The 25,318-nt window shown below is 40.6% G+C and overlaps 2 protein-coding genes and 1 long non-coding RNA gene across 6 annotated transcripts; 2 read left to right on the top strand and 1 right to left on the bottom strand.

Annotated features, from left to right (window-relative positions):
• Nucleotides 1-5,016: 5,016 nt before the first annotated feature.
• LOC121401544 lies at nt 5,017-9,378 on the top strand. 2 transcript variants are annotated; one of them, XM_041586729.1, is made up of 3 exons: nt 5,017-5,198; nt 7,678-8,052; nt 9,078-9,378. In XM_041586729.1, the coding sequence occupies exons 1-3, from the start codon at nt 5,147-5,149 to the stop codon at nt 9,257-9,259; spliced, it is 609 nt and encodes a 202-aa protein (XP_041442663.1). In that variant the 5' UTR covers nt 5,017-5,146; the 3' UTR covers nt 9,260-9,378. The 2 variants fall into 2 exon arrangements, with proteins under 2 accessions (XP_041442663.1, XP_041442660.1); XM_041586726.1 differs by lacking the exon at nt 5,017-5,198 and having other exon boundaries at nt 7,442-8,052.
• Nucleotides 9,029-11,299, bottom strand: LOC121401545. Its single transcript, XR_005966339.1, has 2 exons — nt 11,215-11,299; nt 9,029-9,229 (listed from the first exon to the last, which is right to left on the bottom strand). It is a non-coding gene; the product is annotated as an uncharacterized LOC121401545 (long non-coding RNA).
• Nucleotides 11,300-11,404: 105 nt separating this feature from the next.
• On the top strand, nt 11,405-24,569 carry LOC108697552. 3 transcript variants are annotated; one of them, XM_041586721.1, is made up of 5 exons: nt 11,405-11,522; nt 14,108-14,413; nt 15,703-15,777; nt 16,369-16,437; nt 23,813-24,569. In XM_041586721.1, the coding sequence occupies exons 1-5, from the start codon at nt 11,462-11,464 to the stop codon at nt 24,208-24,210; spliced, it is 909 nt and encodes a 302-aa protein (XP_041442655.1). In that variant the 5' UTR covers nt 11,405-11,461; the 3' UTR covers nt 24,211-24,569. The 3 variants fall into 3 exon arrangements, with proteins under 3 accessions (XP_041442655.1, XP_018083193.1, XP_018083183.1); XM_018227704.2 differs by lacking the exon at nt 23,813-24,569 and adding an exon at nt 18,550-20,021; XM_018227694.2 differs by lacking the exon at nt 23,813-24,569 and adding an exon at nt 18,547-20,021.
• Nucleotides 24,570-25,318: the final 749 nt, after the last annotated feature.

Genomic DNA, 25,318 nt, shown 5'->3' with positions numbered 1-25,318 from the left:
GAACACGGACTAGTGGTAGACAGAAGACAATTTTAGAGGTAGCTGCCCAGTGCCCCCTTATCATTGTGCCTTAGGCAGCTGACTCTTCTGCCTACCCCTAGTTCTGGCCCTGGATCAAATTAAAAGGTCAATCTGTCCATTGGCCCTATGCGTTTCATGCCTTCCAGATACTTTGACTGGCACCTCCCTGCTTGATGGTATTTCATGGGAAAGGGTCTCCTGACAGTAAAATGAAGGCAGTGCACTTCTGGGGATCAGAAAATAATCGCTTGTCTCCAGGTCAATAGTAAAATCATACACTTTATTTCGACATAGTATTAATCAAATAAACATAGCACCTGAGGTCTGACACTTTTCGTGATACAACATTTCCTCAGAGACCTCACTTCCTGTCATGACACAATAGGTTTAAATCCCCCCCCAGCACACCTGGTTTAACATTTCATAATTAATACTATGTATAAATTTCATTTAATTCCACATTTCATACCTTGAATACATAAGGGGTTTCTGTGACATCCAGTTCACTTACTAGTTTATTCTCTTATAGCACCATGTAAGCAGAACTTATTGGAATAGGCATTAGAGCTATATTAGAGCTATATTAGAGCTATATTAGTAACATAGTAAGTTTGGTTGAAAAAAGACACATGTTCATCAAGTTCAACATTAAGTCTATATATAACCTGCCTAACTGCTAGTGGATCCAGAAGAAGGCAAAAAACTCCAATTTGCCTCAGAGGGGGGAAAAATTCCTTCCTGACTCCAAAATGACAATGGGACCAGTCCCTGGATCAACTTGTACTATGAGCTCTCTCCCATATCCCTGTATTCCCTCACTTGCTAAACACCATCCAACCCCTTCTTATACCTATCTAATGTATCAGCCTGTACCACTGATTCACTTCCCAGCTCTCCCTGTAACACCCCTTTCCCTCCTCTAATCTCATTGGCTCCCTCCTGTCTGCTGGGAGGAGCTACTGGTGAATAAAGCATCTGACCCTTCCTTGTACCTATCTAATGTATCAGCCTGTACCCCTGATTCACTTCCCAGCTCTCCCTGTAACACCCCTTTCCCTCCTCTAATCTCATTGGCTCCCTCCTGTCTGCTGGGAGGAGCTACTGGTGAATAAAGCATCCGACCCTTCCTTGTACCTATCTAATGTATCAGCCTGTACCACTGATTCAGGGAGACAATTCCACATCTTCACAGCTCTCACTGTAACAAACCCCTTCCCAATATTTAGGCGGAACCTCTTTTCTTCTAATCGGAATGGGTGACCTTGTGTCAGCTGCAAAGACCTACTGGTAAATAAATCATTAGAGAGATTATTATATATATATATATATATATACAGTGTAGAAGGCTTTGACACACACTTCAGGAGTTAGGGACCTGGGTGCAATCCAGAAATAGAATATCCACGACAAAAAAGCTGAAGCACACTAGGATTTTCTTCAAGAAATATAAAAGTATTTATTCCATCAACGTTTCGGCCCTCGAGTGGAGCCTTTATCAAGATAGAGATTACACCAAAGTGAAAACAATTTAAAGACTCACCCAGCTCACTCCCACCTCCCAGTGACGCCCCCTTTTTTTTCCAGGTGTGAGGGATAATTAGAGAATTCATTAATGTGACTGGTTTTTCCAACAGGTACATTCTGTAGAAACAAATACATATAAAGCACAGAATGTGAAATACAGTGTATAACGTGCTATACATTAGTAATAAATATTAAACATCAAAATAGAATTTTTATATAAAAACACTTAAAAATCCACCAAAGGATTACCAGTATCAAAACCTAAAAACAAACTGTTTGCAGAGATCGCTAGAACCTACTTGTCAATCATTTTACAGAATCTACCACTTTTATCTTTTGTCCAAAAAAGGAGAAAAAGAGCAATATTCATTGAGACCGCGAGGGGCTACGGTGTCCAAAGTTTTAATCCAATAAACTTCTTTTTGCAAAAGTAACCGGTCCCAATCACCCCCCCTATTGGGTTCAGGTACCAAATCAATCCCCATGAATCTCAAAGTGGGTAACCCATGTCCCTTTGCTAAATCCGATTTTCCCGATTCAAGGGCCCGTTTAATTGAGGATCTATGATTGCCCATTCTCTCCCGTAGATTGTTTTGAGTTTTCCCAACATATGTTAACCCACACGGACAAATTATAATATAGATGACATGTGTTGTCGTGCAGGTAATACGATGTTTGATGGGTATTTCTTTCCCAGAATGGGGGTGTCTAAAAGAATTACCTGTCGTCATCTGTCTACAAGTAATACACCCCGCACATTTAAAACACCCTTTCTTAAGTTTACTTGTGATGGCACTGCATGTATCATAACATTGAACAGGATCTGTTTTCATCAGTAAACTTCTTAGGTTAGGACCCCTTTTGAATCCCCATAGTGGTTTTTCCTTCACTTTATGGGCCAAACTTTTATCACTTAATATGATGGGCCAGTGATTGTCTACAATATTTCTAATTGCTGGGGAACCTGTGGTATAAGTAGATGTTACAATAAAGCGATTTCCTTCATTAGGTGTCTTCTTTCCCTGTCTCTCCCTCTCTTGTGCTATGTGTGCTCGTGCCTTAATCAAGGCAGCCGATAAAGTATTCTGGTCATAACCCCTTTGTATAAACCGGTCAAAAGTTTCTTGTAATTGTATCTCACAAATATCTTGTTCCGAATTGTTCCGCATAGTGCGTAAAAACTGAGAGAAGGGAACTGCATTTTTGGAACTTGGGGGATGAAAACTTGTGGCGTACAATAAAGTGTTCCTATCTGTGGGTTTGCGATATAATTTGTAACCCAAGCTATTATCCCTTCTAAAAATTTCCACATCTAAGAATTGAATTTGTTGCGGATGTATTGTAGCAGTGAACCTAACTGGACTATCCAACTTGTTAAGGCCATCAACCATCGCATTCAATGCTGATTCGCTGCCTATCCATACAATTAAAATATCGTCAATGTAACGTAAATACAGTAACAGGGAATCACCATATAAAGGTACAATATTATGTTGTTCGTACATGGCCATATAACAGTTGGCATAGGCCGGAGCCATCGAGGCACCCATCGATGTGCCTGTCTTTTGAAGAAAAAAATGTTTTTCGAACCGAAAGTAGTTGCATTTCAATGTTAACTCCAATAATTGACAAATAAATTCAATTGGAGGACCAGCGTACACAGCAGAATTTTGTAGTGCCCACTTAACTGATTTAATCCCTTCAGAATGAGGGATAATAGTATATAAACTGCTTACATCGAGGGAAGCTAATAGTATGGGTTCGTTAGGTAATTTTAAATCTGAAACGATTTCCAAAAGTTGTTGAGTATCTTTTAAATAGTAGGGAAGAGCTTGTACAGTACTTTGTAGACAGTCATCTAAAAATAGGCCAATGGGATGTAACAAACTCCCACGTGAGGACACTATGGGCCTACCAGGAGGATTTTTCACATCTTTATGTACCTTAGGAAGACAATAAAGTACTGGACAAATAGGGTGTTCCTGAGTAAGGAAAATTCTTTCTCCCTCAGTGATCCACTTTTGGGTTACAGCATGTTTTAACACTAGTTCTATGTCATCCTTAAATTTAAATACAGGATTAAAGGTTAACTTTTGATAAACTGCAACATTGTTAAGCTGATTACATACCTCATCACGATAGTCTTTATAATTCATTATAACGATACCCCCTCCTTTGTCTGCTGGTCGTATTACAATGGATTTATCGTTATTCAAAGACTTAAGAGCTCCTCTTTCATCAGCAGACAAATTAGGGTGTACCTTAAATGAAGATTCAGACAAGTTAGAAATTTCGTGAGAAACAGTCTGCAAAAACACCTTAATGTTAGTATTGCTAGAACTAGGGTCAAAGTCACTTTTCGTCTTCCATTTCAATTGAGTGTCATCTTGTTTTTTGTCCCCGTAATGTTCTAGCAAACGTAGCTTTCTGCCCATCTTGTAACAATCCGCTTCACAATTAAATTTATTAAATGGTACTGTGGGGATAAAAGATGTACCTTTGCAAAGTAGTGATGACTCAGCTTGTGTCAGCGTGTGTTGTGACAAGTTATATATTGGAGTCAATGAGGGTATCTGGGAGGACGTCCTCCTCTGCTTCTTCCCCCTCCGGATGCGCCTCGGCCTGCTCTGCCTGCGCTCCTGGTACTCACTGGGGAAAATTCCTCTCTCGGTCCTCGGTCTGTGGGTAGGGTGTCCAGCTGAAAATGGATCGCTTTCTGGCTAGAAGAGGATGCGGCTATGGCAGCGTGCTGTGTTGAAGGAACGTCGCGTCCTGATGACGTAGTATCGTCTTCACCGGCTGATTCGCCAGAGCTGTCCACTGTACTGAGAGTACGGATGCGCTGTTTCCGCCATCTTGGTTGTCCTCTCCGCCATCCACCAGTTCCTCCTCCGCCTGCAAGCCACCTGTAAACGCGGTGTTGTTGGTAGTCTTCATCCACCTTGCGCAATTTCTCTCTTTTAAAGCGGAGTAAGTCATTTTTAAATGTGTCCACATTGTTTTTCAATTTAGTGTGGAATTCTGCAAATGTTGCCTCATGTATGGCAGTCTGGTGTGTATTTTCTAGTGTGGCAATTTCTTTTCGCACTTTACTTAATTCACTGCTAACTTCTTCAATGACCAAAACCATGAGGTCAAGGGAACAGCGATTTAACACTCCAACCCACTTCCTGCATAGGTCGGGATTGTGTCTTCCAATAGTTGGAGAATTTTTAATGCGAAATCCACGTGGTATTCTCTTGGATCTAAAGTAGTCTGACAGAAATAGGCCATGCAAATCTAGATCCACTTCACGTTTTTTAAGATGAAAGAGTTTGTTATATATATCTTTGGGGCAATCAATGCCGGGTTCTTCAGTATGTGTATTATGCCACAATACCTTTTCAATTTCAGATTCCGTGATATATATATATACACACACACACACATATGACTACGCATTAAGAGAAACAGAGAATGCAGGACATTACACAGAACTCAGATCAGATGAGATGCTTGTGACCACAGCCCAGTTGTACTGACACGAGTATGTATCTTATAACATTTCCTGCCCAGACTCAGAAGCTGAACGGCCTGTGATAAGACTGGGCCCCCCAGAGCCATGTGTGTGCCCCCTGCCTTCCTTCTGCTCTTGCCTCTACTCATTGTACCAGGTGAGGAATCAGAATTCTAATGTTTATCCTCTATCACCGGGGTCCTCCAGTCACTGCTCAGTGACAAACATAAGAGCTGAAGCCTCGGGAAATAAAGGGAAAGTGCTGCTTATAGAACTTGTGTTTTACAGATTTATCTGCTTATAGAACTTGTATCTTACAGGTTTATCTGCTTATAGAACTTGTATCTTACAGGTTTATCTGCTTATAGAACTTCTATCTTACAGATTTATCTGCTTATAGAACTTGTATCTTTCAGGTTTATCTGCTTATAGAACTTGTATCTTACAGGCTTTAATTGCTCAGTAATAGAGAGCAGTATGCTTATTTGTACCATTTTTTCAAATTAAATTTACAATTAAATTAAATTAAAAATGAATTATTTCCATGTATATCCTTCACATACAAGCTTGATTTATAGACTGTCCAACAGCCTCAGGTCAATGGCAGTAACTAATGTATTAAATTGTAAGAGGTGCTGGTGAGGCTCAGTAGGGGCTGATAAGAAATGTATCAACTAATGTATTGGAAATGCCTAGTAAGGCAGAGATCTGTCTCACTGAGCTGCTATTGGGAAGCTTAAGAGGAGAAACAAAACTCATGTTTAGGTTGTAGAAAGAGAGAAACAACAGAAACAAAAGGTGATTATGTGGGTTGTATGGTGTGTGAGATGAAGGTGAAATGTCCGATGAAGTTACTGGTGTCAGGAAATCAGTGACTCAATGTGGCGTCTTCTCTTTATTCTGGGGGAAGTGGTGAGATGAAAGAGAATAGGAAGGGATACATGTTGTTGGTTGGAATAAAAACATAAATCACCCAAATACATGTTTAGTGCAGCTGCCACAATCCAGGGAACCCAGGAAACGGGATTTTCCTGTATTATAAATGAAAAACATTCTATATGGGTCAGACAACTAGTACCTGAGGCTGTGATAAGTTCATTACTTTAATTGGCTCAACTGAAGCATTTATTACTCGTCCCCAAAGCCTTTCTCATTAAAGTGATTGGGATAGAATCCACAGTGTGTGCACCAGATGCATCAGAAACAGCTGCTCCATCTGCAGGACAGCTCATATAGAAAGTCATGTCTGCATGGAATATAAATGTAACAGTGTATCAGAGCAGTGAAACTTTTATAATGTGGTTCTGTTTGGATTTACCTTAATTCCATCTCCCAGAAACCCCCAGTGACTTCTAATATCCTTATCATTTACAGTAGGGTTAGGGTTAGGGTAATACATGAAAGTGTCTAGAAAGTAAGACATCTGGCACAGTGGTCTGACACACAGAAGGTGAAACGAAACAGAAAACAAAGTCACAACAAGTCATTATTTGTGGTTCCTTGTGAAGATGAAATGCACTATAAAGGTTACTAGTGAAGTCAGGAAACCAGGGAGTTGATGAGGCGTCTATTCAGAAGTCTTCATTCTGGGGAAATTTGTTGAGGGACATGTGCTGCTGGTTCAAATAAAAACCAGAAATGACAAATACATCTTTAGTACGGATCAAGAATAGAGTTATATATGCAAAGCAAAATATAGAAATATCTAAAGATACAAAAATGCAAGAGTTTAATATGTTACTATCAAGATGGCATTTTACCCCGATTATGCTTTATAATATGTATGGTTTGTCTGATGTATGTGGAGATGTATGTAAAGAACATACACCCATTTATGGTTTGATAATTAGGTGAAATAATTAGGCCATTCTGGAGGTATGTCCTGAACGTTCTCAAAAAAATGGGAATATATACAGTATGCCATGTATAGATGCAGTTCAAATTCTACGCCTATATGATCCAGTTAATAAAAGAATTATTACAGACACAGTAATTGAATTGATGATAGCTGTGACAAGAAATATGATACCACGTAATTGGAAAACAAAACAACCAAGTAATAAAGGAATGCGGATTAAGGAAATAGAAGAAATAAGAGGTATAGAAGAATTAATAGCAAACAACAGGGGTATAATAATTAAACACCATAAATTATGAGAACGACGGGTTGATTTGTTAACGGACCAGTAACATACCAGTAGTATACGGTAAAAAAACACAAAGACAAATTAAACTTTGAAAAAAAAATACACGTTTAGTAGGAAAAATAAAACACACACAGAGCAGCTGTCACAATATAGGGAATCCTGCAGAACTGAGGAAATCTGGATTTGTCTGTATTATCAGGGCAGAACATTCCACACGGATCAATGGAACCTTCTGTGCTTATCAATACAGATTAGAAACATACTCAGAACGTCAGAAAAGTGATAACAAATACGCTTTATAAATATAATAACTTTGTAAATATAATAAATTAAAAATTCATTCTTGTTTCTGTAATAATCAAGTTACTCTTGGGTATTGTCCTCTCTTCAGTCTGTGCATTGTCTCGTATGGCAGTAGGTTTCCTATAGAAAGAATGTGTATGTTGCAACTTACTGGAATAACATGGGTTCTGTTTGGATGTTTCTTAGGTTCAGCTCTCGCTCTGAGCACCCTCAGCATTTCTGCTCGTCAGCCTCATGTGAGTGGAACCCCCAACAGCTCCGTCCTCCTCTCTACGTCGTACAGTACCCTCCCACACACCGACTGGCTTCAACTCAAATGGGAGAGCCTGACTCCAAAAACTGACCTCATCAAATGCACAATCCGCACAATGGAGTTGGAAAATGTCTATATCAACACATACCCGGTAGGGGGCCGTGAGGGGCGGATGGAGATTGTGCCAGACAATGGCTCCTTGATTATCCATAGACTGAAGATGAGTGACATGGGTTCCTATCAGGTGACAATACGGGATTCCAGCGCTTCTGCCTCAGCCATCATTAGTGTCACCGTGCAGGATATTGGTACGTGGAACCCCCCTCTGTAACCTATTGGCTAACATGGAGAAACTGTGGTGTGTTTTGAATATACTGTACAACCTATCACTTATCCACATGTCAGTGGACAATTTAACAGAACGTTATTCATGGGAGGAAGGTGTCCCCATTCCATCCCCTTTAGTGTCATTCAGTTGTGCAAATTGGGAAAGGGTAAAGGGCGCAACGGAGGCCGGGGCAAGTGGTAAAGGCAGAGCGGTGTTGTGCCCAAGCACTGGACCCTGAATCCAAGAGCTTTGACAACGAGCTCTAATGAGTGTTCTTTTGCACCCCTCATGTGTCTGGGACCATAGTAAATGTCCCCTTCCACCCTTCTCTATATTCCTTATCCAACACATTATTTCAATACTAATTTTTTAACTGTCAGGGGCAGATTTATTAAGGGGTGAATAGTAAATTTGAATTCTAATTTTCGATTTTTTTTTCAGTGTCAAAATTCTCACATTCAAATTTTAATGCCCCATTTCGAATGTAAATTCGAATGTGAGATTTATCACACCTCGATCCATGGAAACAGTTCTAATTCGATTATTCGCCACCTAAAACCTGACGCGTTCTTTTGCAAGCCGATGGCAGAGGTCCGTTGAAACCATTTGAATAAGTTAATTGCCTTCCTGAGATTCAAATTCGATTCAAATTCCAAATCTAATTTTCAGGTCGGGACTATTTGATCGAATATTAGACGTTCAAATTTTTTTCATAAATAACCTCCCAATCTAGTTGTGAGTATATTTGAATTTATTAGAGTAAAGAAAAAAAAATCACATAAATTCGAAATTCGACCTTTAATAAATCTGCCCACCAATGTTTACAAATCCTTTTATCTCAAATTCCCTTTTGTTAACTGAACACCTTGCCACATTCTATTAAATCTGAGGTTCTGCCTGTGCTTTCTGTTCATGGGCACACACTTTTCTGTTCTAGAATCAACTGTATCACAAGGTTTAATGAATGAATATTATCTATTATATATTATCTGTCTGGTTCTGCAGATGCTCCAGTGGATGAGGAGGGTGAGGCCAATGTGTCTTCACACTGTTTCTGCCTGAATATCAGTAACATCGACCTGCCTGCTTCTATCTCAATAGTCCTTGGGAGCCATTTACTCTCCATCTTCATCACCGTCTTCATCGTTTTTGGTCAACTGAAAAAAAAAAAATGCTGGAGTTCTTAGCTGGGGAAATCAGACAACTTTTTTTACCTTATGAGTGAAATGGAGACTTTTGCTTTTAAAAATGTATTTCTTTATCAGGTAGTATAAGGGCAGAGACACACACGAAGATTCAGGAAGATTTAGTCGCCCGATGATAAATCTGCTCTTCTTTGGGTGACTAATCTCCCCGAACTGCCTTCCCACTGGCTAGAATCTAAATCGTCGGCAGGTTGGCACTTGAATCGCTTCATTTTCTGAAGTCCCTCGAAGTTGCCTCACGAGGAGACTTCGGAAAGCTGAAGTGATCCGACTGCCATCCGGCCGGCAATTTACAGTACATTCTAGCGGGTGGGAAAGCGGTTCGGCAGTTAGATTAGTTGCCCGAAGAAGAAGCGATTTGTCGATGGGCGACTAATCTCCTGAAGTAGCAGCGCGTGCTCTGGCCCTAAACAATGTACAGTATGTACTATAAACAATGGATGTATTTGTTTATCTGGCAACTATTCAAATAAACTAGTTTTGGCTAAAAAGCCTTCTACTCTGACGCCTGATTATCTTAATTTAATTATGAAAACCATTATATTCTATGCAGCTTATGTGCTATGGAAACGTGTGCCCTATAGGACTATTTCAGTTTGAACTGCTGTCCCCTTGGCTACACATTCGTTAGATAGACTGCAGTAACCCTAAGCATAAAGGCTTTTTGCCCATGAACTGCACCCAAGCAGCCAACCCTGTCCCTAGACATGAACCAATAAGGGTTTAGCCCAAATGCAATTCACCCAAAGGTGAAGTAAAAATCAGGGGTGTAACTATGGAGGAGGCAGATCGAGTAGCCATGGGGTGGGCCCCAGTCCTGCTTTCTTTATACAGGGGGCCTGGGAGGTTTAGGGAGGTTGGTGGGTGACCTGTGAGACACACTAAATTGTGGGTAACCTGTGCAGTGGGTATGAGGGGGCTTGAGTCTATATAGTAATTCCACTGATAAAAATGTATTTATATCATCAATATCACAAACAATGTGGGGGTTGCTTTATCAATACGGAACATAATACTGTGTCTGAGGGGCATAAATATTATCCTCTCCCCGGATCTGTTTCTTCTGAAACTGGATTTCTGTAACATGGGGAGAATAGGGTTGCCACCTTTTATAAAAAAATTTTACCGGCTGCTGGGGGCGGGGCCTTAAATGGGCGGGGTGTGAAGTCAAAAGGGGCGGGGCGTGACATCAAAGGGGGCAGGGCCACGCGACGGAGACCCGCGGACGCTAGAAGAGGCAAAAAAAAAGGTAAGTTGCAGGGGATTGGGGGCAGGCCGAGGGCTCCTTTTGATCGTATTACAAATTTACCGGCAGCTACATTATAAAATAGCGGCCGGGTGGCAACCCTAGGGGAGAAACAAAACAAACAGTAGTTCCATAGAAAATCCCCTAACATGACTCTAAACAGCACCCAGAATAAAATAACTTTCTCCCTGTGATAAACTACTTGTCTATCAGTGGGAGAAATGATACTGCTGTGTTAGTTCAGGTGAAACAGTCAGACAAACTTTATTACAACATGGCAGGTAACACAACCCTGCTCCACACTCGCTCTCAGCTTAGACAGGAACAGGAAATGAATCATAAGGCAATGGCAAAACAGCAGGAATGCCCTTAACCAAAATGTCCACTAAAGCTGGTTACTACACTCCCTCCATTTAGTTCCTTTGATAGAAGCAGTAGAGCTGCAGCTTTTTCAGCTACTTCCTTGTCTAGTGTGAAGCTCCAACCCCCCTGAAGGCTCCTTTTCTCTCTGCCTGTGGAGACCTGAAAGAGGTGTACTCACTGCCTCTGATCCAATGGCATGGCAGCACGGATCTCTTTGAGGTCTTCATAGTCGGAGAGAGAAGGAGTGTGTCGGGGGCGGAGTTTCAGAGATCAGGTGTTGCTGTCAAATGATACAGGTGAAAGGAAAGAAACAGGTGTTAATAAATACCTGGCCTAGAGCAGCTCATATGTGACTTGTACACAGACACAGAGTAAGAATATGGAAGGGGAATTCCAGGAGGAAAATCACTGCACAGACTGGGCCGGTGCAGTCTCAGTCCACATGGGGTGGAGCCAGAAGTCTCAGTCATACGTAGGAGCCGGTTTATACTGGTCTTTAACAACAGTTTTTGCACAAAGAGAGACGTGCCTACAGCTGCAGTTCTACTGGGAACCTTCTGCTTTTATACACGATTATGGCTCTGAGGAGTTGCTGGCTGTTTGGGATCTTGTTGCTTTATTTAAGATCAGTAAAAGGTAAGTTAGAGATTAGGAAGGAATTTAATGGGGGAGAAATAGGGTTGCCACCCGACCGGTATTTTACTGGCCTAGCCGGTAAAACACCTGCCAGGACCGGGGCCGGTAATACGGTAATATGGAGGAGCTCCCCCTATCTAGATGACATGGTACGGCCCTAGTGTTGGAAAAGCTAAATGTCCCCATCATTAGCAAAACTGCAATAACACCAGATAAAAATAATAAAACCGAGAAATAAACAAGCCAGACAGAAGGTAATTATGATAATAATCACTGATACAGATCCAAGGAGTGTCCACAAAATAACAAAGTTAAGTATCAAAATGTAAAGAAGGGACTTAACCTCCAAGGCTCTATCAATGAATAAAGAATGTCATATCCAAACAATTAAAAAGGCAATATTTATTCACAACCATGCCCCAAATTGATTAAAAACAAATATAAAAACAAGGTGCAGCATATGGGAGGAGGGATCCCTCTTTTTAAATCATTTGACCCCACCAGCCGCTTTATATAAAGCGGGTTGGAAGAACAAATGATATGTATAATAGCTATAGCTGTGGAACAGACTCCTGGGTCTGTGGAGTTACTTTTGAGTAATTAGGCACACATCAATGCCACTAGTTATGTCCAGTAATTGGTTGTCACACAGCTAATTGGGTAATGTGCTAGAAGGTAAGTGATATTGAATGCAGCAGAGCGTGGAACATGGGCACTGCCCAAAGTATAGTAATGTTGCAGGGTTGTCCCAAAGCTATAAACACTAAATCTCTCTCAATCTCTGTCAATTTCCCAGCTGCCCCTGGTCATGTGACTTGTGCTCTGATAAACTTCAATCACTCTTTACTCCTGTACTGCAAGTTGGAGTGATATCCCCCCCTCCCTTTTCCCCCCCAGCAGCCAAACAACAGAACAATGGGAAGGTAACCAGATAGCAGCTCCCTAACACAAGATAACAGCTGCCTGGTAGATCTAAGAACAACACTCAATAGTAAAATCCATGTCTCACTGAGACACATTCAGTTTCATTGAGAAGGAAAAACAGCAGCCTGCCAGAAAGCATTTCTCTCCTGAAGTGCAGGCACAAGTCACATGACCAGGGGCAGCTGGGAAATTGACAAAATGTCTAGCCCCATGTCAGATTTCAAAATTGAATATAAAAAAATCTGTTTGCTCTTTTGAGAAATGGATTTCAGTGCAGAATTCTGCTATTACCTGATTCATTTTGAAAATTTTTTTTTTCCCATGACAGTATCCCTTTAAGCTGCCGAAATTATACATTTCCCAATACAAAAGACATGTGAATGTTAACCGATGGGAGGTTAAAGGGTTTGTTCACCTTTGAGATAACCTTTAATATGATATAGAGAGGGATATTCTGAGACAATTTGCAATTGGTTTTTATTTTTATTATTTGTGTTTTTTGACTTATTTAGCTTTTTATTCAGCAGCTCTCCAGTTTGCAATTTCCGCAATCTGGTCCCAAATACCTTAGCAACCATGTATTTATTTGAAAAAGAGACTGGAATATGGATGGGAGGCCTAAATAGAAACATAATAATAAGAGAACCACTAGCAATAATTGTGTAGCCTTACATAGCATTTGCTTTTTAGATGGGGTCAGTGACCCCCATTTGAGAGCTTGAAATAGTCAGAAGATGAAGGCAAAGCATTTAAAAACTATAAAAAATAAATAATGAAGACCAATTACAAAGTTGCTTAGAATTGGCCAATCTATGTAGCAAGTGATAAGTGCCGGGTCAAGTCGGCCTGCGCCCTAGTAAACCTGGCCGACTACATCTGCTCACCCATGCGCAGATGAACGCAAGCGCCGAGGAAGGGCTTGGAGAAGGAACAGCTGCCACAGCTTTTTGTCTCCAACAGTCCAAACTAGGGGAAGGCGTCTAAGCACGTACCTCTTCTGCCTACCCCTAGTTCCAGCCCTGTGAGTGATATTCTGAGACAATTTGCAATGGATTTTTATTTTTTATTATTTGTGTTTTTTTTCCAGTTATTTAGGTTTTTATTCAGCAGCTCTCCATTTTGTCATTTCAGCAATCTGGTTGCTAGGGACCAAGTTACCTTAGCAACCATGCATTGATTTGAATAAGAGACTGAAATATGAATAGGAGAGGCCTGAATAGAAAGAGGAGCAATACATAGTAGCAATAACAATACATTTGTAGCCTTACAAAGCATCTGTTTTTAGACGGGGTCAGTGACTCCATTTGAAAGCTGGAAAAAGTCAGAAGAAGAAGGCAAATAATTAAAAAACTATAAAAAATGAAAAAATGAAGGCCAGTTGATAAGTTGCTTATAATCAAACATTCTATAACATACTTAAAGTTAAATTACAGGTGAAACCATCCCTTTAATTTGCTAAAACTTGTTGTTCTCGCCTTTTTAATTAATTGGTATTGTTGTAGTAAATTTTCATTTTTGTCAGAAATGCACCAAATTTTAACTTTCACCCTTTTGTAACTACTGTGTGCCCCCTTGGCTCAGCAATACAGGGGCAGGTAGGATGCTACTGATCAAAACAAGAAGTGAATAAACTGATGGAGACAAATATTTGTGTGTTTCAGGTGAAGAAAAAGACATTTTTATGAACGGGACTATTAATCGTAATATCACACTGCCATCTGCCCCATTTGAGTCTATGGGTGAATGGTTCTTCTATGGACAAGTCAAGGACTTGAAAACAGAAAACAAAAAGTCCTTGTTTTACACTGATAATAAGTTTCCTGACAAGTTGCATAATGCAACCAACACTAGAGTGCGCCCAGGGGCCAATGGGTCCCTTGTTATTAAATATCTGTGCAAGGAGGATGAAGGTTTGTACCTATTTGAGTATGACGACAGCAAGAGATACATCCACCTCTCACTGTTTGGTAAGTACAACCTTCCTATTCACTGGCTGAACAGTCACTAATTGCCTAATTGGGTTAGAAATGGAACTAAATGCCAATAAGCACAAACTGTGTATGCAAAACAAATATTGTTTGTTATTTATATGCTTAAAGAACCACTCAGTGACTTCTAATATCCTTATCATTTACAGTAGGGGGTACATTATCCCTTATAATACATGAGTGATACTCAGAGTTCCCTGTATAACTCAGCCTGCAGCCTTGTGTCTTTATATAGTCACAGAACAACCCCTCAGTGACTTCTAATATCCTTATCATTTACAGTAGGGGGTACATTATCCCTTATAATACATGAGTGATACTCAGAGTTCCCTGTATAACTCAGCCTGCAGCCTTGTGCCTTTATATAGTCACAGAACAACCCCTCAGTGACTTCTAATATCCTTATCATTTACAGTAGGGGGTACATTATCCCTTATAATACATGAGTGATACTCAGAGTTCCCTGTATAACTCAGCCTGCAGCCTTGTGCCTTTATATGGTCACAGAACAACCCCTCAGTGACTTCTAATATCCTTATCATTTACAGTAGGGGGTACATTATCCCTTATAATACATGAGTGATACTCAGAGTTCCCTGTATAACTCAGCCTGCAGCCTTGTGTCTTTATATGGTCACAGAACAACCCCTCAGTGACTTCTAATATCCTTATCATTTACAGTAGGGGGTACATTATCCCTTATAATACATGAGTGATATTCAGAGTTCCCTGTATAACTCAGCCTGCAGCCTTGTGCCTTTATATGGTCACAGAACAACCCCTCAGTGACTTCTAATATCCTTATCATTTACAGTAGGGGGTACATTATCCCTTATAATACATGAGTGATACTCAGAGTTCCCTGTATAACTCAGCCTGCAGCCTTGTGTCTTTATATGGTCACAGAACAACCCCTCAGTGACTTCTAATATCCTTATCATTTACAGTAGGGGGTACATTATCCCTTATAATACATGAGTGATATTCAGAGTTCCCTGTATAACTCAGCCTGCAGCCTTGTGCCTTTATATGGTCACAGAACAACCCCTCAGTGACTTCTAATATCCTTATCATTTACAGTAGATATTAGTATACAGTATATACAGTATATGTATGTGGGTGTATAAAAAGGACAAGTATAGGGGTGTGTATATATCTGCACTGGGGAGTTATTTGAAAAGGTTGAACGTAATGGAATTTTGTCTTTTTTCAATCCAAATAATCTATGTGACTATGTAAGTATCTAACAGTGTTTAATTATGTTTCAGATGAGGAACAAAAGAACATTACTGGGAACAGTACGGATCTCGGAATAAGCCCCATTACCACAAGCAGTGCCGCAGGTACAGTGAATATAATACAGTCTCACATTAGCAAAGGATACACTGGATCATCAGTAACAATAAACAACAGGAAAACAAATCTCCTTTTTCTTCAACACTTCTCAGTTAGTGAAGTCACACTAATAGGCGAACCCAGCAATGGCTTGAAGTGCCTCCATTTTACTTAAACACCTGCCCTGAGACAAGACCCCACCTGCCCGCAACCCACCAATAAAGTAAAGAGCTGGCGCAAACCCCAATATAGGTTTATGGGCAACCCATGCACAGCTATTCCCAATTCCCCTGCATGGGGACAAATATAAAGTAAAAAGCACAATCAGGTGCAGTTCAACATGGATAATAAAAGAAGCCAACGGGCAGCAAGAGCCACTGACGGGGTGAAATGTGACCCACAGGTTTTCCTACAAAACATTAAGACAGTTCCACTTACAAGAGAGACATGACACTTCTAACTTCTATTCCGTTCACTGCGTTCCTTTTAGTCAATGGGAGTGTAGTCTCATGGAATAATGGAACAGACAAATGGCTGCAGGTTTATTTAGGGAGAAAGATGTCGGATTTACTCACCATAAGACTTTTTCTCATTTTCAGGTAATCAATATAAATGGAAAATCTGGATTATGATTGCCGTGTGTTGTGCAGGTTGCTGTTTAGTGTTTGGTAAGTGACACTCCTTCCCCAAAACTACACCCAAAAATAAACTGAATACTGTGGTTATAGCACTTATACAGTAAATAGGACTTAGGTAGAATGTTTAATGGAGAAGGCCCTGGAGTACTGAGGATATTAATGTAGCCATGCCAGTCAGCAGTACCAAGTGCAGCTTTATTGTCTGTATAAAAAGGCAATAGATTTACAGGAGGATCAGTGCTTTTTTTTTCAACCTGAACTAAGTCTCCATACCCATGTACTTATGTACTTATGTACTTATGTACTTATGTACTTATGTAGCCATGCAGAGGAGAAACATGTGCCAACACAGTCCAGTATGCCTAGATAACAGGCTATCAAGGATAAAATATAACCATTTATCATCATCATCATCATCATCATCATTTATTTATATTATAAATAAATATTATATTGTTTACTGCTTTGCCTACAGCCATTAAAGGGGTTGTTCACCTTTAAATTAACTGTTAGCAGGATGTAGAGAGGGATATTCTGAGACAATTTGCAATTGGTTTTCATTTTTTTATTATTTGTGGTTTTTGAGTTATTTATTCAGCAGCTCTGCAGTTTGCAATGTCAGCAATCTGGTTGCTAGGGTACAAATTACCCTAGCAACCATGCATTGATTGAATAAGAGACTGGAATATGAATAGGATAGGAGCTGCATAGAAAGACGAGGAATAAAATGTAGCAATATATATAAATGTGTAGCCTTACAGAGCATTTGTTTTTAGATGGGGTCAGTGACCCCTGTTTGCGTGTTGGAAAGAGTCATAATAAGTAAAATAAATCAAAAACTATAAAAAAATAAAGGCCAATGGAATAGTTGCTTATAATTAGCCATCCTATAACAAACTAAAAGTTAACTTAAAGGTGAACCACCCCTTCAAAACACTCTAACTAAGCATAGTCTAGGCAAAATGTCACAGTATTAACTACTAGTATTACCCATAAAGAAGACAGAACTACAGTAATTCTTTAATAGAGTAGGCACAGTGTAGTGTATATAGTGAATAAAGTACCCCCTATTGTAAAATATAAGGATATTACTTCTAATATCCTCATATTTTCCAACAAGGGGTACTTTAATTATTATAATACACAAGTTTTAGTGAGTCATGTGACAGAAATTACATCACTACTCACCGTTTATAACTGATTACTCTAGTCACTGTTTATACGGATATAATTTACAAGATATTCATGGCTGTTGTGTATTATAGGTGTATAATGGTGTATGAATATCCTATAGATTATATCCTTATAAACAGTGCTTAGTGATGTCATTGGTTATAATCGGAGCTTAGTGATGTCATTTCTGCCACCTCGGCGTTCCATGACCTGTATAAAAACACTCAGCCTTCAGCCTCCTGCTTTTATATAGTCATGAAACTCCAGCAGGTAGTTTCTATTTGTCACATGTTTCAAAGAACGGCTCTGATTGGCTGCTGTGGTTTATTAAACCTGGACAAATATTGCAATTTTTATTCCATCTCCTTATAGAGGCTCATTTGCTAACACAAGCACACACTTTGGTGCAGATCTGTAAGCCAGTTTATAAACCAGTCCAATAAAATAAAGGGTTTGTGGAGATGAAGAATAGTAAATAATACACAAAAGCCATGAATATCTTGTAAATTATATCCTTATAAACGGTGAGTTCTGATGTCATCAGTTATAAACGGTGAGTTCTGATGTCATTTCTGTCACATGACTCACCGAAACTTGTGTATTATAATAAATAAAGTACCCCCAGTTGCAAAATATGAGGATATTAGAAGTTACCTCGGAGTTCCATGACCTGTATAACTCGGCCTTCAGCCTCGTATTTTTATATGGTCATGAAACTCCTTGGTAACTTATAATATCCTTATATTTTACAAGAGGGGGTACTTTATTCACTATATAATGTCCCTGGTGTGATAATTCTGCTTATTAAATATCCAACATGGAACATACATCGGGGAACCTTCCCCCCTCCTCCGATAACCTCCAACTGCAACATCTACAATTTGCCCCAATGGTACTTTTTTCTGAACATATAGACATGGTTTATTACCTGGTTGGATTCCTTTAACATTATTTATGAAATACCAGCAGGTTTATTTTGGCTGAAGAAAAGAAGAAACTTAAAGAAGGCAGAGAATAAAGAACAAGAAGAAAGAGAACAAAACAAAAGGAATCTGGATATTGAAACTGGAAATAACAACGGACCTGCGGGAAAGAAAGACATTGCTACTTTAGATGCCTGCAAGATGGAGACAGATTTGATAAAGAACATTAATATTATTAAAAGAGATGATAGAGATGATAAGGACGAGGAAGATATGGCAGAGGTTCCTCTTCTGGAAGGACAGAATCAAAAAGATCCTGATTTAAAGGACAGCACAACGGAGGCTGAAGACACAGAACTGAATATTGACCAAGAAAGTCTGGCCCTGGGCTGCAGTGATACAGACCAAACCAATGTAGATCCTATGATATATGATAATAGAGAATATAGCCCTGATATAAATAATGGGGATAAAGATGATATAAACCATAGCCCTAATATCACAGATAACTGTAATATATCTGAGGATCCAGGTATATTAGATACAACTGGAGAAAATCAAACTAAACACATAATATGTAATGGTGAGGGCACTAAAATAAATGCTATTAAATTTAATATAAAAGAAGAGACAATAGAATTAATGGCCAGCTACCCAGCAGAAAATGAGGGTAACTCTGGCATTAATATTCCTAATAGAAATCTTAGTTCTTTTTAAACCAAGTCCAGTGATGATGATTCGGGACCTCAGGAAGGTGCTGTTTCACCATTTACAAAAACTTGAATTCAGGATAAAATATTTTTTTTTACATTTACCAAAGCATGTGCTGAGTTTTTAAATCAAGCACAATTGCCCTATACTTACCATCTGCAGGGCGGATTTGTGCCTGACCATGACCCTGACTAATCTTGAGAAAGGGGCATTAGACTCATAGCACCAATGGCATTTATCATCCACACAGCTACATAATAACATAGTGATTTAGCTTGAACAAAGACACATGTCCATCAAGTTCAACCTTAAGTCTATATATAACCTGCCTAACTGCCAGTTGATCCAGAGGAAGGCAAAAAACCCATTTGAAGCCTCTCCAATTTGCCTCAGAGGGAGAAAAATTCCTTCCTGACGCAATGGACGCAATGCAATGGGACCAGTCCCTGGATCGATTTGGATCAGTTCTATAAGCAGCAATGCCATTGGTCATAGGGTCCTATATAATCATAAACATTTCTTTGAAAATGATTTGCTTTATCTCTGTAATAATAATAATCAGATAATACTTAATAATTAATTGTAAACTTAATGATCATATATCTGCATGTGTTATATGGCTTGGATGTTTTTTTAAAAAAAATTTTTTTGATGTTTTCTGAGATATATTTTTATAGAGATGACTCCTGCCATGATGATGTTGTTTAATTTTCTTTCGTTAGATATAAATCAGAATGGAAAATAATGAGCCTGATTTATGTATGATGTGATTATATAAGACTGAAATAAAACATGTTCATACGTTAATGTGAAGTGATTGGTAATGGAATACGTGCAGGGAACAGATTAATCAGTGTATTTACAAATGATGCTCTCTGGTGTCCACACATGGGTGGGTAGAAGAGGGGTATCCCTTGCCGCCTCAGCACTGGCACTAGCTTTAGCCATAGGTGTACAGCTGTGGGCTTTGGAATTTTATTTGCTACATATTGCTGCAAATTCACTAAAGGTCGAATTTTCAGCAGCGAACGATCTGCCACACTTTGCGCCACTTTGCCAGGTGTAGATTCGCTACCACTACCAGCGGCGATTCTGACTAAGGAGCCGTCTGAGGCGGCTCCTGCAATGCCGCCCCCCCTCACCAACTTACGTGTCGGGAGGGGAGGCAGAAACACTATTGCGGAGAGCGCAATTTGGCTCTTAAAGGTGCAGGAGCGGCTTTTTGCCGCCCCTGGAATCCTTTCAGGCGCTGCCGTCTGAGGCGAGCGGCTCAGCTCGCCTCATTGGCGGCGCGCCCCTGACCACTACACTAATTCACTAAAATGCAAAGTTGGGTCTCTGCAGCCGAACGCTGGCGTAGTTTCACTGTTTCACTGTTTACACGTGACATGCCCTTCAAATGGTTACAAAAAAGTTAACACAAAATCTTTAATAGTTAGAACTTCCCACTTTAAAAAAGGATAAAAAAACAGCCAGGGTTTTTTAGAACTTTTATGAGTTTACATCATACAGGATGTGATGTCACTGACATAAGATTGAGGAGGATGTAGCTTCATCTTATCAGTTCGCCAGGTCTAAGCTGACAAAGGAAACTCTGGCGAAAGAGGTAACGTTCTGTAAAATACGCTGTTTAGTTAATTTGTGGAGTAACGATTGTTCGCCTGAGAGAAAATTCACCTGGCGATAGAGTGTGAAACTTTGCTAGTGAGAGTCTCTTTCGCTAGTGAATTGTCCTCTACTCCTGTTAGTAAATTGCCGATGTCCCTGCGGATGTGATTTCTGGCAAATTTTCACTCACAGCCAGGGCAGCCATCAGGGGGGGACTGGGGGGAGAATTGTAGGGGGCCCCGAGGGTAAGGGGGGCCCCGGCCACGCCACACTTACTTGATTAGCCGGGCCCCCCATCTTTCTGAGAGCTGCTGACTTCGGGAAGGCATGGACGTTTAAGAGGCCATGGCCACCAATTTTCTTATAATGTGTGTGGGGGGGGGGGCCTGGCCACCAATTTTGCCCACCAATTTTTTTTTCTCATATGGGGTCCTGGCCACCAATATTTTTTTAATGGGGGGTCCTAACCACAAATGTTTTTTTATGGGGGGCCCTGACCACCAATATTTTGTATGGGGCCCTGCAATTTCTGATGGCGGTCCTGCTCACAGCGCCCACTTCGCCCTTTCAGAAATCTGCCCAATAGACTCCTTCAGAGTCCAGGAGCAGGCATGTGTGCCCAGAAGTGATGTCTTACCTTGGATTTATAGCTGAGCACCCTGCTCTAAAATAGCAATGGAGTCTGAATTACTGTCACGGCCGGCACCCGATACCAGAACAAATGCCAAGCACCCTGGTCTCGGCTCGGCTTCACCAGTAGTGTGACCACCGTTGTGCTTCGGGAGGAGCCCTCAGCTTACTTGGGTGCCACCTGGACTTAACGAGGGGTGCAAGGTGAGATGTTCTGGCTGGCGAAGGGGAACGGCTGTTTAGCAGAGTCTTTAGGCCGAAGGTCACGGTACAAAAGATCAAGGCAAGCGGATGGTCAGACAGGCTGGGTCGAGGCAGGCGGATAACAGAATCGTCAAACAGGCAAAAAGGGTCAAAACCGGGTGATCAATCGAGGGGTTAAACTGAAGAGTAGTCGTAAGCAGGAAGGGTCAGGATCCAGAAATCAGAATAGTCAAAATAGCCAGGCAGGGGTCAAAACAGGAATCAGACAGGTTCAGAAGGAATCAGACAAATAGCACAAGGCTCAGGAGCACCAGGAATACAATCCTATCACGGGCAATGCATAAAGTAAAACTGTACCTTTAAATACATTTGAATTTCGCGCCATTGCGCGCTGACGTAATCACGCCAGCGTGCATCCGCCTATAAAATGCGGAAGTGCGCGCCACGCGCACACTAGGAAGCCGGCACACAGAGGGAAGAGGAGCGGCGTGGTGGGCGTCCCCGTCGATGGCGCGGCGGGCGTCCCCGCCGCACCACTAGACTACCAGGGTCAGGTAATTTTATTACAATTACAAAGGAGCATGGAGTCACAAACACATTATAACTGTAAAGGGGAGCTTACTCCATTCATTACAACCACCACTAGTACCCCATATGAAATGATTTGCACCTGAATATTTGGGTCATATTGTGAGTGTAACTTGGATTGTTTATTGCGTTGTTTCATAAAATTTGTAGAATTGGTTGCATTTTGCTCTTATAATATTATGCCTGTTGGTAGATCTCCTGACCTGTAACTTCGAAGCACCGTATTTCTATTGGCTGAATGCCCAAGTCATTTCTAGAGGTATACATTTAAAATATACATCAGGGTTGTCCATCATGTAGCCCCTCAGAAGAAGGTTATTTATGCAGGGGCGCTCCACCAATGCAGCGAGTTGAGACACTCGCCTCAGGCGGCAGCGCCCCCCTGGTTACCAGGGGCGGCAAAAATGCCGCTCCTGGTAACTAAGAGCTGAATTTCCGGTTTTCAACCCGAAAATTCGGCTCTTCTAGTGCAGAGAGTGCAATTGCGATTTTTAGTTCGAAGACGAAGGTTGTAGTTGAAGGTTGAAGTAGCCCATTCGATGGTCGAAGTAGCCAAATTCGACCATTCGAAATTCAAACTTTTTTTCCTCTATTCCTTCACTCAAACTAAGTAAATGGGCCCCTAAATGTGTATACTTGTATGATGGTGCTATTAGGGAGTAGATACAAAGTCAATTCAGGGGATACAGGTATATATGACACTGGCCTAGCCACTCGCCAGTAGTAAATCCAAGTAAAGAAGAATGCCAATACCGGTACTTGCAGCAAACGGGGTGATCCCAAATTTATTCAATGGTGCTACACATAACACATTTGATCGTTTGAAAAGTGTTGTGTAGCAGCATTGAATAAATTTGGAATCACCCCGTTTGCTGCAAGTACAGGTATTGGCATTCTTCTTTACTTGGCTATTAGGGAGAAGGCCAATAGATGGCAATACTCCATTGTTTTCTTTCTAACCTATATACCTGGCCACATTGGCGCTAGTAAACTTGTTGGTAGGGTTTAAATGCTGATTGTTCTTATCACTGATGTATTCACCTGAGGAAGTCTGTTGAGCAGCTGAAACATGTTGTGTATGACACTCTTGCAATTTATACACAATGATGCTTTGATTTGCACTGTGCTCTCCGGGTTCAATGTTGTCCTATTTGGAAATCTACTACAGCATGCACAGGGCCGTTACCTGTTGAGAGGCACTACGCACTAAAGAAAAGGACCACTTTTATAGCTTATTGACTCAAATACACGTATAGTAGGAAAAATAAAACACACACAGAGCAGCTGTCACAATATAGGGAATTCTGCAGAACTGAGGAAATCTTGAAAAGTGAAAGTGATAACAAATAAGCTTCACCTCATGTATATAAAAAAACTTTCTAAATATAATAAATTAAAAATTATTCTTGTTTCTGTAATAATCAAGTTACTCTTCGGTATTGTCCTCTCTTCAGTCTGTGCATTGTCTTGTATGGCAGTAGGGTTCCCATAGAAAGAGTGTGTTCTGTATGGAATAGAAATGTTGCAACTTACTGGAATAACATGGGTTCTGTTTGGATGTTTCTTAGGTTCAGCTCTCGCTCTGAGCACCCTCAGCATTTCTGCTCGTCAGCCTCATGTGAGTGGAACCCCCAACAGCTCCGTCCTCCTCTCTACGTCGTACAGTACCCTCCCACACACCGACTGGCTTCAACTCAAATGGGAGAGCCTGACTCCAAAAACTGACCTCATCAAATGCACAATCCGCACAATGGAGTTGGAAAATGTCCATATCAACACATACCCGGTAGGGGGCCGTGAGGGGCGGATGGAGATTGTGTCAGACAATGGCTCCTTGATTATCCATAGGCTGAAGATGAGTGACATGGGTTCCTATCAGGTGACAATACGGGATTCCAGAGCTTCTGCCTCAGCCATCATTAGTGTCACCGTGCAGGATATTGGTACGTGGAACCTCCCTCTGTAACCTATTGGCTAACATGGAGAAACTGTGGTGTGTTTTGAATATACTGTACAACCTATCACTTATCCACATGTCAGTGGACAATTTAACAGAACGTTATTCATGGGAGGAAGGTGTCCCCATTCCCTCCCCTTTAGTGTCATTCAGTTGTGCAAATTGGGAGAAGTTACTGAGGCCGGGGGAAGAGCGGTATTGTGCCCAAGCACTAGACCCTGAATCCAAGTGCTTTGACAACAAGCTCTAATGAGTGTTCTTTTGCACCCCTCGTGTGTCTGGGACCATAGTAAATGTCCCCTTCCACCCTGCTCTATATTCCTTTTCCAAAACATTATTTCATACTCATTTTTTAACTCTCAGGGGCAGATTTATTATGGGGCGAATATTAAATTTGAATTCTAATTTTAGATTTTTGTTTTTCAGTGTCAAAATTCTCACATTCAAATTTTAATCCCCCAATTCGAATATAAATTCGAATGTGAGATTTATCACACCTCGACCAAGGAAACAGTTCTAATTCGATTATTCGCCACCTAAAACCTGACGCGTTCTTTTGCAAGCCAATGGCAGAGGTCCGTCGAAACCATTTGAATATGTTAATTGCCTTCTTGAGATTCACGTTTTTTTCGGAGGGAAGACTCGATTCGAATTCGATTCAAATTCCAAATCAAATTTTCAGGTCGGGACTATTCGATCGAATATTAGACGTTCAAATTTTTTCATAAATAACCTCCCAATCTAGTTGTGAGTATATTTGAATTTATTAGAGTAAAAAAAAATCACATAAATTCGAAATTTGACCTTTAATAAATCTGCCCACCAATGTTTAGACTTTAGAAATCCTTTTATCTCAAATTCCCTTTTGTCAACTGAACACCTTGCCACATTCTATTAAATCTGAGGTTCTGCCTGTGCTTTCTGTTCATGGGCACACACTTTTCTGTTCTAGAATCAACTGTATCACAAGGTTTAATAAGTGAATATTATCTATTATATATTACCAGTAAACCCCCGATTCTCTAAAGAATCGTTAATGAAAGAATGGTAACAACAGTGAGGCAGCAAAATGCGATGGGTGCTGATTCACTCGGCATCCCCAGGCAGCAACTGGCGA

This window comes from Xenopus laevis, chromosome 1L (assembly GCF_017654675.1).
Source record: "Xenopus laevis strain J_2021 chromosome 1L, Xenopus_laevis_v10.1, whole genome shotgun sequence".
In the NCBI taxonomy this organism is placed as follows: domain Eukaryota; kingdom Metazoa; phylum Chordata; class Amphibia; order Anura; family Pipidae; genus Xenopus; species Xenopus laevis.
This window is presented reverse-complemented; position numbering and strand designations above follow the sequence as displayed.

What these genes read in the sequence shown, in the direction of transcription:
- LOC121401544 (XM_041586726.1), top strand. Translation starts at nt 7,623, where the DNA reads ATGTGTATGTTGCAACTTACTGGAATAACATGGGTTCTGTTTGGATGT. An exon ending in TGTCACCGTGCAGGATATTG is followed by an intron (nt 8,053 to 9,077) that starts GTACGTGGAACC and finishes CTGGTTCTGCAG; the next exon opens with ATGCTCCAGTGGATGAGGAG.
- LOC108697552 (XM_018227694.2), top strand. Translation starts at nt 11,462, where the DNA reads ATGGCTCTGAGGAGTTGCTGGCTGTTTGGGATCTTGTTGCTTTATTTA. An exon ending in CATCCACCTCTCACTGTTTG is followed by an intron (nt 14,414 to 15,702) that starts GTAAGTACAACC and finishes ATTATGTTTCAG; the next exon opens with ATGAGGAACAAAAGAACATT. An exon ending in TACCACAAGCAGTGCCGCAG is followed by an intron (nt 15,778 to 16,368) that starts GTACAGTGAATA and finishes TCTCATTTTCAG; the next exon opens with GTAATCAATATAAATGGAAA.